The following is a 14,138-nucleotide window of genomic DNA, read 5'->3' as shown; positions in this document are numbered from 1 at the left end:
TTATCCCTGGGCTGCAATGTTGATTCAACTTCCGCAAATCAATCAATGTGATACAATACATTAATAAAAGAAAGAACAGGAACCATATGATCCTCTCAATATGCAGAAAAAAGTATTTGACAATGTATACCATCCTATCTTAATGAAAACTCTTCAGAGTATAGGGATAGAGGGTACATACCTCATTATCATAAAAGCCATCTATGAAAAACCCACAGCGAATATCATTCTCAATGGGGAAAAACTAAGAGCTTTCCCCCCTAAGGTCAGGAACACAGCAGGGATGTCCACTATCACCACTGCTACTCAACATAGCGCAGGAATTCCTAGCCACAGCAATCAGACAACAAAAAGAAATCAAAGGCATCCGAATTGGCAAGGAAGAAGTCAAACTCTTACTCTTCACAGATGATATGATACTTTATGTGGAAAACCCCAAAGACTCCACCCCAAAACTGCTAGAACTCATACAGGAATTCAGTCAAGTGGCAGAATATAAAATCAATGCACAGAAATCAGTGGCATTCCTATACACCAACAACAAGACAGAAGAAAGAGAAATTAAGGAGTCAATCCCATTTACAATTGCACCCAAAACCATAAGATACCTAGGAAGAAATCTAACCAAAGAGGCAAAGGATCTGTACTCAGAAAATTATAAAATACTCATGAAAGAAATTGAGGAAGACACAAAGAAATGGAAAAACATTCCATGCTCATGGATTGGAAGAACAAATATTGTGAAGATGTCAATGCTACCTAGAGCAATCTACACATTCAATGCAATCCCCATCAAAATACCATCCACTTTTTTCAAAGAAATGGAACAAAGAATCCTAAAATTTGTATGGAACCAGAAAAGACCCCGCATGGCCAGAGGAATGTTGAAAAAGAAAAGCAAAGCTGGGGGCATCACAATTCCGGACTTCAAACTCTATTACAAAGCTGTCATCATCAAGACAGTATGGTACTGGCACAAAAACAGACACATAGATCAATGGAACAGAGAGCCCAGAAATGGACCCTCAACTCTATGGTCAACTAATCTTTGACAAAGCAGGAAAGAATGTCCAATGGAACAAAGACAGTCTCTTCAACAAATGGTGTTGGGAAAATTAGACAGCCACATGCAAAAGAATGAAACTGGATCATTTCCGTATACCACACACAAAAATAGACTCAAAATGGTTGAAAGACCTCAATGGGAGACAGGAGTCCATCAAAATCCTAGAGGAGAACACAGGCAGCAGCCTCTTTAACCTCAGCCACAGCAACTTCTTCCTAGAAACATCGCCAAAGGCAAGGGAAGCAAGGGTAAAAATGAACTATTGGGACTTCATCAAGGTAAAAGCTTTTGCACAACAAAAGAAATGGTCAACAAAACCAAAACACAAATGACAGAATGGGAGAAGATATTTGTAAATGACATATCAGATAAAGGGCTAGTATCCAAAATCTATAAAGAACTTCTTAAACTCAACACCCAAAGAACAAATGATCAAATCAAGAAATGGGCAGAACATTTGCAATGACGTGGATGGAACTGGAGGGTATTATGTTGAGTGAAATAAGTCAAACAGAGAAAGACATGTATCATATGATCTCACTGATATGAGGAATTCTTAATTGCAGGAAACAAACTGAGGGTTGCTGGAGTGGGGGGTGGGGTGGGAGGGATCGGGTGACTGGGTGATAGACACTGGGGAGGGTATGTGCTCTGGTAAGCGTTGTGAATTGTGCAAGACTGTTGAATCTCAGATCTGTACCTCTGAAACAAATAATGCAATATATGTTAAGAAAAAAAAAAAGAAGAAGAAGGTAGCGGGAGGAGAAGAATGAAGGGGGGAAATCGGAGGGGTAGACGAACCATGAGAGACGATGGACTCTGAAAAACAAACAGGGTTCTAGAGGGGAGGGGGGTGGGAGGATGGGTTAGCCTGGTGGTGGGTATTGAGGAGAGCACATTCTGCATGGAGCACTGGGTGTTATGCACAAACAATGAATCATGGAACACTTCATCTAAAACTAATGATGTAATGTATGGGGATTAACATAAAAAAAAAACAAACTATCAGAGGGGGCGAAGCAAGATGGCGGAGGAGTAGGAGACCTGGATTTTGTCTCCTCTCCGGAATTCAGCTGGATAGGGATCAAAGCAATCTGAACACCTACGAACTGAACAGGAGATCGAAGAAAAGAAGAGCAACAACTCTCTGAACAGAAAAGCGACCACTTTCTGGAAGGTAGGAGGTGTGGAGAAGTGAATCCGAGGCAATATTCGGGAGGATAGACGGGGGGGGAGGGGCCTCCGGCGGCCGCTTCTGCAAGTGATAGAACCACGGAGCACAAAATCAGAATTTTTAGAAGTCTGCTCCGCTGAGGGACATCACTCCGGTGGCTAAGCGGGGGGTGGAACCCTCGTGGGACAGTGTGGTCTCAGGACCCTCAGGGTCACAGAAACCGGGGGTGTCTAAGTGCGGCAGAGCTCCCAGGTATCGGAGAGGGGAAGCCGGCTGCAGAGACAGAGCCCAGGCGCGGGCTCTCAGCTCAGGGTTGCCATAGACCATTATCCAGGGCACAGTCAGGCCCCTGCTCCCCCAGCAGGGACCCAACAGGTGGCAGATCCGGGGAGACTCACCTTCTTCCCCCGGGAGGAGAGGTGCGGGAGCGCACTGCAGGAATCTGCTGGGTTTGGAGACTCCACAAAGGGTCGGGTGCCAGAGATAGAAACGCGCGATCACAGGCTGGGTGAGCATAGAGTGTGGCCGGAGAACGGGGAGACAGGGGTGACTGGCGGCTTTTCTCTGGGGGCTCATTGAGGAGTGGGGCCACAAGTTCTCGGCTCCTCTGAGGCAGAGATTGGGAGGCCTCCATTTTCACTCTCCACCTCCAAAGCTGTACAGAAAGCTTGAAGGGAACAAAAGCTCCGGAGAGCAAACCCAAGCAGATTACTTAGTCCGGACCGGGCAAGGGAGGGGCAATTCCACCTCCCGCAAAGACTTTTGGAAACCACGGCAACAGGCCCCTCCCCAGAAGATCAGCGAGAACAGCCAGCCAAGACCAAGTTTACTGATCAATGAGAATGTCAGACCTCCAGAGCTGGGGGAATACTGCACGTAGGATTCATGGCTTTTTTACCATGATTCTTTAGTCTTTCAAAGTTAATTTTTTTTAACTTTTCGCTTTTTCTTGAATTTTTCTTATTCCCTTTTTCAACCAACATCTTATCAATCCCTTTTTTAAAAAAACATTTTTATTTTTCATTTTTAGAGTCATATTCTATCCCTTCATAGTAGTTACCCGTATTTTTGGCATATATACATAAGTTGTAATCTCTTTAAAATTTTGAGATAGTTTCTTCTAACAGATCAAAATATACCCTAAATCTCTAGTGTATGGTTTTTTTCTACTCCCCTGCCTGATCACATTCACTCCCTTTTTTTTTCTCTTTTTTTTAAATCCTCTTCTTTCTTTTTTCAAACAACTTCTTATCAATTCCTTTTATAAAATTTTTTATAATTTGCATCATTACAGTCATATGCCATCCCTTCATCATATCAACCCTTATTTTTGTACATATATAAGTTTTTCTTTCTTTAAAATTTTGGGAGGCACTTTCTTCTAACAGACGAAATACACCCAAAATCTAGTGTGTGGCACTGATCCATATACCAGCCTGATCATATTTGATCACATTCTGGTTTTTTTGTTTTGTTCTGTTTTTGTTTGTTTTTATCTTTATCTTTTGCTTTTCCTTTTTTTTTTTTTTTCTTTTCTCTACTTTCCGTTTCTTTTTCCACTGCTTCAGGTCTTTTCTGATATGTTTACAGTATATTTTCTGGGAACGTTGTTAACCTGTTAGCATTTTGTTCTCTCATTAATCTATTCTCCTCTGGACAAAATGACAAGATGGAAAAAATCACCTCAACAAAATGAACAAGAGGTAGTACCGACTGCCAGGGACCTACTCAATACAGACATTAGTACAATGTCAGATCTAGAGTTCAGAATCATCACTTTAAAGATACTAGCTGGGATTGAAAAAAGCATGGAAGTTATTAGAGAAACCCTTTCTGGAGAAGTAAAAGAACTAAAATCTACCCAAGTAGAAATCAAAAAGGCTATTAATGAGGTGCAATCAAATATTGTGGCGCTAACTGCTAGGATAAATGAGGCAGATGAGAGAATCAGTGATATAGAAGACCAAATAATGGAAAATGAAGAAGCTGAGAAAAAGAGAGATAAACAACTACTGGATCACGAGGGCAGAATTCGAGGGATAAGCGAAGCCATAAGACGAAACAACATTAGAATAACTGGGATCCCAAAGAAGAAGAAACAGAGAGAGAGGGGTAAAAGGTATATTGGAGCAAATGATAGGAGAGAACTTACCTAATTTGGGGAAGGAAACAGGCATCAAAATCAGGAAGCACAGAGAACCCCTCTCAAATTCAATAAAAATAGGCCAACACCCCGACATGTAATAGTAAAACTTACGAGTCTCAGAGACAAAGAGAAAATCCTGAAAGCAGCTCGGGATAAGAGCTATGTAACCTACAATGCTAGAAACATTAGATTGGGAACAGACCTATCCACAGAGACCTGGCAGCCAGAAAGGACAGGCAGGATATATTCAGAGCACTAAATGAGAAAAATAGGCAGCCAAGAATGCTCTATCCAGCTAGGCTGTCATTGAAAATAGAAGGAGAGATAAAAAGTTTCCAGGACAAACAAAAACTAAAGGAATATGCAAACACAAAACCAGCGCTACCAGAAATATTGAAAGGGGTCCTCTACGCAAAGAGAGAGCCTAAAAGCAACATAGAACAAAAAGGAACACAGACAATATACGGTAACAGGCACCTTACAGGCAATACAATGGCACTAAATTCCTATCTTTCAATAGTTACCCTGAATGTAAATGGGCTAAATGGCCCAATCACAAGGCACAGGCTATCAGACTGGATTAAAAAACAAGACCCATCGATATGCTGTCTGCAAGATACTCATTTTAGATGCAAAGGCACCTCCAGATTGAAAGTGAGGGGGTGGAAAACCATTTTCCATGCTAATGGACACCAAAAGAAAGCTGGGTGGCAATCCTTATATCAGACAAATTAGATTTTAAACCAAACACTGTAATAAGAGATGAGGAAGGACACTATATCCTACTTAGAGGGTCTATCCAACAAGAAAATCTAACAATTGTAAATATCTATGCCCCTAACATGGGAGCAGCCAATTATATAAGGCAATTAATAACAAAAGCAAAGAAACACATTAACAACAATACAATAATAGTGGGGGGCTTTAACACCCTCCTCACTGAAATGGACAGATCATCTAAGCAAAAGATCAACAAGGAAATAAAGACTTTAAATGCACACTGGACCAAATGGACTTCACAGACATATTCAGAACATTCCATCCCAAAGCAACAGAATACATTCTTCTCTAGTGCCCATGGAACATTCTCCAGAATCGATCACAAACTAGGTCATAAATCAGGTCTCAACCGGAACCAAAAGATTGCGATCATTCCGTGCCTATTTTCAGACAACAATGCTTTGAAACTAGAATTCAATCACAAGACAAAAGTTGGAAAGAACTTAAATACATGGAGGCTAAAGAGCATCCTACTGAAGAATGAATGGGTCAACCAGGAAATTAAAGAAGAATTTAAAAAATTCATCGAAACCAATGAAAATATATTCATAACTGTTCAAAATCTTTGGGATGCAGCAAAGGCAATCCTAGAGGAAAGTATATAGCAATACAAGCCTTTCTCAAGAAACAAAAAAGGTCTCAAGTACACAACATAACCCTACACCTAAAGGAGCTGGAGAAAGAATAGCAAATGAAGCCTAAACCCAGCAGGAGAAAACAAATAATAAAGATCAGAGCAGAAATGAATGAAATACAAACTAAAAGAATAGTAGAACAGATCAACGAAACTAGGAGCTGGTTCTTTGAAAGAATAAACAAGATTGACAAACCCCTGGCCAGACTTACCAAAAAGAAAAGAGAAATGACCCAAATCAAAAAAATCATGAATGAAAGAGGAGAGATCACAACCAACACCAAAGAAATACAAACAATTATAAGAACATATTATGAGCAACTCTATGCCAGCAAATTAGATAACCTGGAAGAAATGGATGCATTCCTAGAGATGGATCAACTACCAAAACTGAACCAGGAAGAAATAGAAAACCTGAACAGTCCTATAACCACTAAGGAATTTGAAACAGGCATCAAAAATCTCCAAATGAACAAAAGCCCAGGGCCAGATGGCTTCCCAGGGGAATTCTACTAAACATTTCAAGAAGAATTAATACCTATTCCTCTGAAACTGTTCCAAAAAATAGAAATGGAAGGAAAACTTCCAAACTCATTTTTTGAGGCCACCATTACCTTGATCCCCAAACCAGATGAAGACCCCACCAAAAAGGAGAATTAGAGACCAATATCCCTGATGAACATGGATGCAAAAATTCTCACCAAAATACTAGCCAATAGGATCCTACAATACATTAAAAGGATTATTCACCACGACCAAGTGGGATTTATGCCTGGGCTGCAAGGGTGGTTCAACATCTGCAAATCAAACAACGTGATACAATACATTAACAAAAGAAAGAACAAGAATCATATGATCCTCTCAATAGATGCAGAAAAAGCATTTGACAAAGTACAGCATCCTTTCTTGATCAAAACTCTTCAGAGTATAGGCATAGAGGGTACATACCTCAATATCATAAAAGCCGTCTATGAAAAACCCACAGCGAATATCATTCTCAATGGGCAAAAACTAAGAGCTTTCCCCGTAAGGTCAGGAACACAGCAGGGATGTCCACTATCACCACTGCTATTCAACATAGTATTAGAAGTCCTAGCCACAGCAATCAGAAACAAAAAGAAATCAAAGGCATCCAAATCGGCAAAGAAGAAGTCAAACTCTCACTCTTTGCAGATGATATGATACTTTATGTGGAAAACCCCAAAGACTCCACCCCAAAACTGCTAGAACTCATACAGGAATTCAGTCAAGTGGCAGGATATAAAATCAATGCACAGAAGTCAGTGGCATTCCTATACAGCAACAACAAGACAGAAGAAAGAGAAATGAAGGAGTCGATCCCATTTACAATTGCACCCAAAGCCATAAGATACCTAGGAATAAATCTAACTAAAGAGGCAAAGAATCTCTACTCAGAAAACTATAAAATACTCATAAAAGTAATTGAGGAATACACAAAGAAATGGAAAAACGTTCCATGCTCATGGATTGGAAGAACAAATATTGTGAAGATGTCAATGCTACCTAGAGCAATCTACACATTCAATGCCATCCCCATCAAAATACCATCCACTTTTTTCAAAGAAATGGAACAAATCATCCTAAAACTTGTATGGAATCAGAAAAGACCCCGAATAGCCAGAGGAATGTAAAAAAGAAAAGCAAAGCTGGCGGCATCACCATTCTGGACTTCCAGCTCTATTACAAAGCTGTCATCATCAAGACAGTATGGTACGGGCACAAAAACTGACACATAGATCAATAGAACAGAATAGAGAGCCCAGAAATGGACCCTCAACTCTATGGTCAACTCATCTTTGACAAAGTACGAAAGAATGTCCAATGGAAAAACGACAGTCTCTTCAACAAATGGTGTTGGGAAAATTGGATAGCCACATGCAGAAGAATGAAACTGGACCATTTCCTTACACCACACACAAAAATAGACTCCAAATGGTCGAAGGACCTCAATGTGAGACAGGAATCCATCAAAATCCTAAAGGAGAACACGGGTAGCAACCTCTTCGACCTCAGCCACAGCAACTTCTTCCTAGAAACATCGCCAAAGGCAAGGGAAGCAAGGGCAAAAATGAACTATTGGGACTTCATCAAGATAAAAAGCTTTTGCACAGCAAAGGAAACAGTCCACAAAAACAAAACACAACCGACAGAATGGGAGAAGATATTTGCAAATGACATATCAGATAAAGGGCTAGTATCCAAAATCTGTAAAGAACTCATCAAACTCAACACCCAAAGAACAAAGAATCCAATCAAGAAATGGGCAGAAGACATGAACAGACATTTTTCCAGGGAAGACATCCAAATGGCCAACAGACACATGAAAAAGTGCTCAATATCGCTCGGCATCAGGGAAATCCAAATCAAAACCTCAATGAGATACCACCTCACACCAGTCAGAATGGCTAAAATTAACAAGTCAGGAAATGACAGATGTTGGCGGGGATGCGGACAAAGTGGAACCCTCCTACACTGTTGGTGAGAATGCAAGCTGGTGCAGCCACTCTGGAAAACAGAATGAAGGTTCCTCAAAAAGTTGAAAATACAGCTACCATATGATCCAGCAATTGCACTACTGGGTATTTACCCCAAAGTTACAAAAGTAGGGATCCGAAAGTGTATGTGCATGCCGATGTTTATAGCTGCAATGTCCACAATAGCCAAACTGTGGAAAAAGCCAAGATGTCCATCGACAGATGAATGGATAAAGAAGATGTGGTATATATACACAATGGAATATTATGCAGCCATCAAAAGGAATGAGATATTGCCATTTGCAACGACGTGGTGGAACTGGAGGGTATTATGCTGAGTGAAATAAATCAAAAAGAGAAAGACATGTATCATATGACCTCACTGATATGAGGAATTCTTAATCTCAGGGAACAAACTGAGGGTTGCTGGAGTGGGGTGGGAGGGATGGGGGGACTGGGTGATAGACACTGGGGAGGGTATGTGCTCTGGTAAGCGCTGTGAATTGTGCAAGACTGTTGAATCTCAGATCTGTACCTCTGAAACACTAATGCAATATATGTTACAAAAGAAAAAAAAAGAAGAAGAAGAACGTATCAGGAGGGGAAGAATGAAGGGGGGGAAATCGGAGGGGGAGACGAACCATGAGAGAAGATGGACTCTGAAAAACAAACTGAGGCTTCTAGAGGGGAGGGAGGTGGGATGATGGGTTAGCCTCGTGATGAGTATTGAGGAGGGCACATTCTGCATGGAGCACTGGGTGTTATGCACAAACAATGAATCATGGAACACTACATCTCAAAACTAATGATGTAATGTATGGGGATTAACATAACAATAAAAAAATAAAAGCAAAAAAAATTATCAGAAATATTTAGGTTGCTGAGATAAAAGCTGGTTTAACTTAAAATATTCTAATTACAAACTCCATCATTTTCTCCTTGGTGAGTATTTGGAAAGACTTATAGACTTGGGCTTTTTTCATTCACTCAGTAAAATATGAAATATAAAAGTCAGGTAAAAGATGACATTGCAAAAGTTCTAAAATCTTACCTCCATCAGAACAAAGAGTGCTGCAAAGAATAGAAGAGTTGCCCATTCCACTCGGTGTAGAATTATCTCAAAATCATGAATATCAGCTAAAATTAGCAACCAGATAGCACCCAGAATAGCAATCCACCCTGAAAAACAAGTAAGTGGGCATATAGACACAGATGTAGTTCAATTGTTAACACACTGAGTTTTTATCTTATGATTGCTTGCTTTGTTGAAGAAAATTTATATTCTGCAAACTGAACATATTCAAAATGTACAATTTATATTTTGGTTAATGTATATACCCACAAAACCAATAATACAATCAAGACAATGAAAACATTCACTACCCCCAGCAATTTACTAATGTTTGCATTCTTGTATCCTCTCTATCTCCCCCTGTAACCCCACCCTACCCCCAGGAACTATACATGTCTTTTTTTTTCACTATAGTTTATATTTTCTCTATTTTCTATAAATGCAATCATACAGCATTCATTCTTTTGTCTGACAGCTTCCACTTCAACACAACAATTTTAAAATTCTTCAATATTGGTTTGTGGATCAATAGTTCATTACTTTTTATTGTTTAGTAATATGCCATAGTATGGCTATGGGATGATGTACATATCTATTCACTGTTGATGGGACAATTGGATTACTTCCATTATTTGACTATTACAAACAAATGTGCTATCATATACAATTATCTATCTATGCATGTGTTTTCAGTTCCCTTGGATAAATACCTAGGAATGGAATAGTTGATCATATGATAGGTTAATATTATAGAATATTTATGTTTTAAGAAACTGTGAAATTGCTTTCCAAAATGGTTGTAACATTTTATAACACCACCAGCAGTATCAGAATTTGTTACCCCAGATTTTCAACACTGGGTCAGCCTTTTTTAATGTTTGACATTCCGATGAGTATGAAGGGTATTTATTGTGGTTTCAAATTGCATTTCTCTAAAGGCTAATGATGTTGAGTGTTTTTCATGTAGCTATTTGCCATCTACAGATATTCTTTTGTGAAGTTTTTGTTCAAACAGTCTGCTCATTTTTTTTAATGAGTAGGGCAAATAAGACCCAAAATAAGTAGAAGAAAAGAAAGGGTAAGGATTGGAGCAGAAATCAGTGAAATAGGAAGTAGAAAAATAGTAGAGCAAAGCAATGGCACCAAAATTTGGTTCTTAGAGAAAATCAAGAAGTTGATAAACCTTAGCCAATTTGAATAGGACAAAATATGAGAGGACAAAATTTAACAATATCAAGAAAAAGAACAGTGACATGACTATAAATTCTATAGACATAAAAAGAGTACTACTTTGGGGTGCCTGGGTGGCTCAGTCACTTAAGTGTCCAACTCTTGATTTTGGCTCAGGTCATGATTTCAGGGTCATGCGATCAAGCCCCTCTTCAGGCTCCTCTTTCTCCCTCTGCCCTCCCCCCCCACCAGCTCGCCTGCTCTCTCTCTCTAAAATAAATACATAAATCTTCAAAAAAAAAAAAAAGAGTACTGGAGCAAGATGGAGGAGGAGTAGGAGACCTGGATTTCGTCTGGTCCCACGAATTCAGCTGGATAGGGATCAAACCATTCTGAACACCTACGAACTCAACAGGAGATCAAAGAAAATAGCAACAACCCTCTGAACAGAAAAGCGACCACCTTCTGGAATGTAGGACTTGTGGAGCAGTGAATCCGAGGCGATATTCGGGAGGATAGACAGCAGGGGAGGTGCCTCCGTCGGCTGCTTCTGGCAAGTGATAGAGCAATGGCGGACCACAAAATCAGAACTTTTAGAAGTTGGCTCCGCTGAGGAACATCACTCCAGTGACTAAGCAGGGGGTGGAACACTCGCTGGGACAGTGTGGTCTCAGGACTCTCGGGGTCACAGAAAGACCAGGGGTGCCTGAGTGCAGCAGTGCTCCCAGGTATCAGAGAGGGGAAGCCAGCTGCAGAGACAGAGCTGAGGCGTGGGCTCTCAGCTCAGGGTTGCCATAAACCATGATCCAAGGCACAGTCAGGCCACTGCTTCTCCAGCAAGGACCCAAGAAGCGGCAGTTCCGGGGAGACTCACCTTCCTCCCCCAGGAGGAGTGGCATGGGAGCGCACCACAGGGAGCTGCTGGATTTGGAGACTCCACACGAGTTGGGTGCCAGAGATAAAAATGCTCAGTCACAGGCCAGGTGAGCACGGAGTGCGGCCGGAGACCGGGGAGACAGGAGTGATTGACTGCTTTTCTCTGGGGGCTCACTGAGGAGCAGCGCCCCAAGTTCTTATCTCCTCTGGGACAGAGATTGGGAGGCTGCCATTTTCACTCTTCTCCTCCAAAGCTGTAGGAAAGCTTTCAGGGAACAAAAGCTGCTGAGAGCAAACTCGAGCACATTACTTAGCCTGGACCCAGCAAGGGCGGACAATTCCGCCTCTGGCAAAGACATCTGGGAACCACGGCAACAGGCCCTTCCCCCAGAAGATCAGGAAGAACAGCCAGCCAAGACCAAGTTTACCGATCAATGAGAATGGCAGAACTCCAGCGCTAGGGGAATACTGCGCAAAGAATCCATGGCTTTTTCACCATGATTCTTTAGTCTTTCAAAATTAATTTTTTTAACAGTCTTTTCTTTTAATTTTTCTTTTTCCCTTTCTCAACCAAAATCTTATCAATCCCTTTTTTAAAAAACATTTTTATTTTTCATTTTTAAAGTCATATTCTATCCCTTCATAGTAGTTATCCTTATTTTTGGCATATATAAATAAGTTGTTCTCTCTAAAATTTTGAGATACAGTTTCTTCTAACAGATCAAAATATACCCTAAATCTCTAGTGTATGGCTTTGTTCTAGTCTCCTGCCTGATCACATTCTCTCCTTTTTTTTAAATCTTCTTCTTTCTTTTCTCAAGCAACTTCTTATCAATTACTTTTATAAAATTTTTTATAATTTTTATCTTTACAGTCATCTTCCATCCCTTCAGCCTATCAACCCTTACTTTTGTACATGTGTAAGTTTTTCTTTCTTTAAAATTGTGGGAGTCACTTTCTTCTAACAAACCAAAATACACCCAAAATCTAGTGTGTGGCACTGATATATGTACCAGCCTGATTATATTTGATCATATTCTGTTTTGTTTTGTTTTCTTTTGTTCTGTTTTTGTTTGTTTTTTTCTTTTTCTTTTTTCTTTTTTTCCCTTTCTTCTCCCCCGGTTTCAGGTGTTTTCTGATTTGTTTAGAGTATATTTGCTGGAAACGTTGTTACCCTGTTAGCATTTTGTTCTCTCATTCACCTATTCTCCTCTGGACAAAATGACAAGATGGAAAAAATCACCTCAACAAAAAGAACAAGAGGTAGTACCGACTGCCAGGGACCTACTCCATACGGACATTAGTACGATGTCAGATCTAGAGTTCAGAATCATCAGTTTAAAGATACTAGCTGGGCTTGAAAAAAGCATGGAAGTTATTAGAGAAACCCTTTCTGGAGAAGTAAAAGAATTAAATCTAACCAAGTCGAAATAAAAAAGGCTATTAATGAGGTACATTCAAAAATGGGGGCACTAACTGCTAGGATAAATGAGGCAGAAGAGAGAATCAGTGCTATAGAAGACCAAATGATGGAAAATAAAGAAGCTGAGAAAAAGAGAGATAAACAACTCCTGGATCATGAGGGCAGAATTCGAGAGAGAAGCAATACCATAAGCCAAAACAGCATTAGAATAATTGGGATCCCAGAAGAAGAAGAAAGAGAGAGGGGCAGAAGGTATAATGGAGCAAATTATAGCAGAGAACTTCCCTAATTTGGGGAAAGAAACAGGCATCAAAATCCAAGAGGCACAGAGAACCCCTCTCAAATTCAATAAAAATAGGTCAACAATCCAACATCTAATAGTAAAACTTACGACTCTCAGAGACAAAGAGAAAATCCTGAAAGCAGCTCCGGAGAAGAGATCTGTAACCTACAATGGTAGAAACATTCGATTGGCAACAGACCTATCCACAGAGACTAGTAGGACAGAAAGGACTGACATGATATATTCAGAGCACTAAACGAGAAAAATATGCAGCCAAGAATACTCTATCTAGCTAGGCTGTCATTGAAAATAGAAGGAGAGGGGCGCCTGGGTGGCTCAGATGGTTAAGCATCTCCCTTTGGCTCAGGTCATGAACCGAGGGTCCTGGGATCGAGCCCCCCATTGGGCTGCCTGCTCAAGTGCGGAGCCTGCTTCTCCCTTTCCCTCTGCCATTCTCTCCACTTGTGCTCTCTGGCTCTATCTCTCTGTCAAAAATAAATGAAATCTTAAAAAAAAAAAAAAAAACGAAAATAGAAGGAGAGATAAAAATATCCCAGGACAAACAAAAACTAAAGGAATTTGCAAACACGAAACCAGCCCTACAAGAGATATTGAAAGGGATCCTCTAAGCAAAGAGAGAGCCTAAAAGCAACATAGACCAGAAAGGAACACAGACAATATAAAGTAACAGTCACCTTACAGGCAATACAATGGCACTAAATTCCTATCTTTCAATAGTTACCCTGAATGTAAATGGGCTACATGCCCCAATCAAAAGACACAGGCATCATATGATCTCACTGATATGAGGAATTCTTAATCTCAGGAAACAAACTGAGGGTTGCTGGAGTGGGGGGTGGGGTGGGAAGGATGGGGTGACTGGGTGATAGACACTGGGGAGGGTATGTGCTCTGGTAAGCGCTGTGAATTTTGCAAGACTGTTGAATCTCAGATCTGTACCTCTGAAACAACGCAATATATGTTAAAAAAAAAAAAAAAAGAAGAAGAAGAAGAAGGTA

General features: G+C 40.3%; 1 protein-coding gene across 1 annotated transcript in view; it reads right to left on the bottom strand.

The window, feature by feature from the left end:
- OCA2 (OCA2 melanosomal transmembrane protein) overlaps nucleotides 1-14,138 on the bottom strand; it is a 518,586-nt gene that overhangs the window by 237,659 nt on the left and 266,789 nt on the right. The window contains exon 18 of the mRNA XM_021680470.1: nucleotides 9,347-9,474. Within this exon, the coding sequence (XP_021536145.1) occupies nucleotides 9,347-9,474 (128 nt within the window). The remainder of the gene's footprint in view (nucleotides 1-9,346; nucleotides 9,475-14,138) is intronic.

Source organism: Neomonachus schauinslandi, chromosome 9 (assembly GCF_002201575.2).
Source record: "Neomonachus schauinslandi chromosome 9, ASM220157v2, whole genome shotgun sequence".
In the NCBI taxonomy this organism is placed as follows: Eukaryota; Metazoa; Chordata; class Mammalia; order Carnivora; family Phocidae; genus Neomonachus; species Neomonachus schauinslandi.
This window is presented reverse-complemented; position numbering and strand designations above follow the sequence as displayed.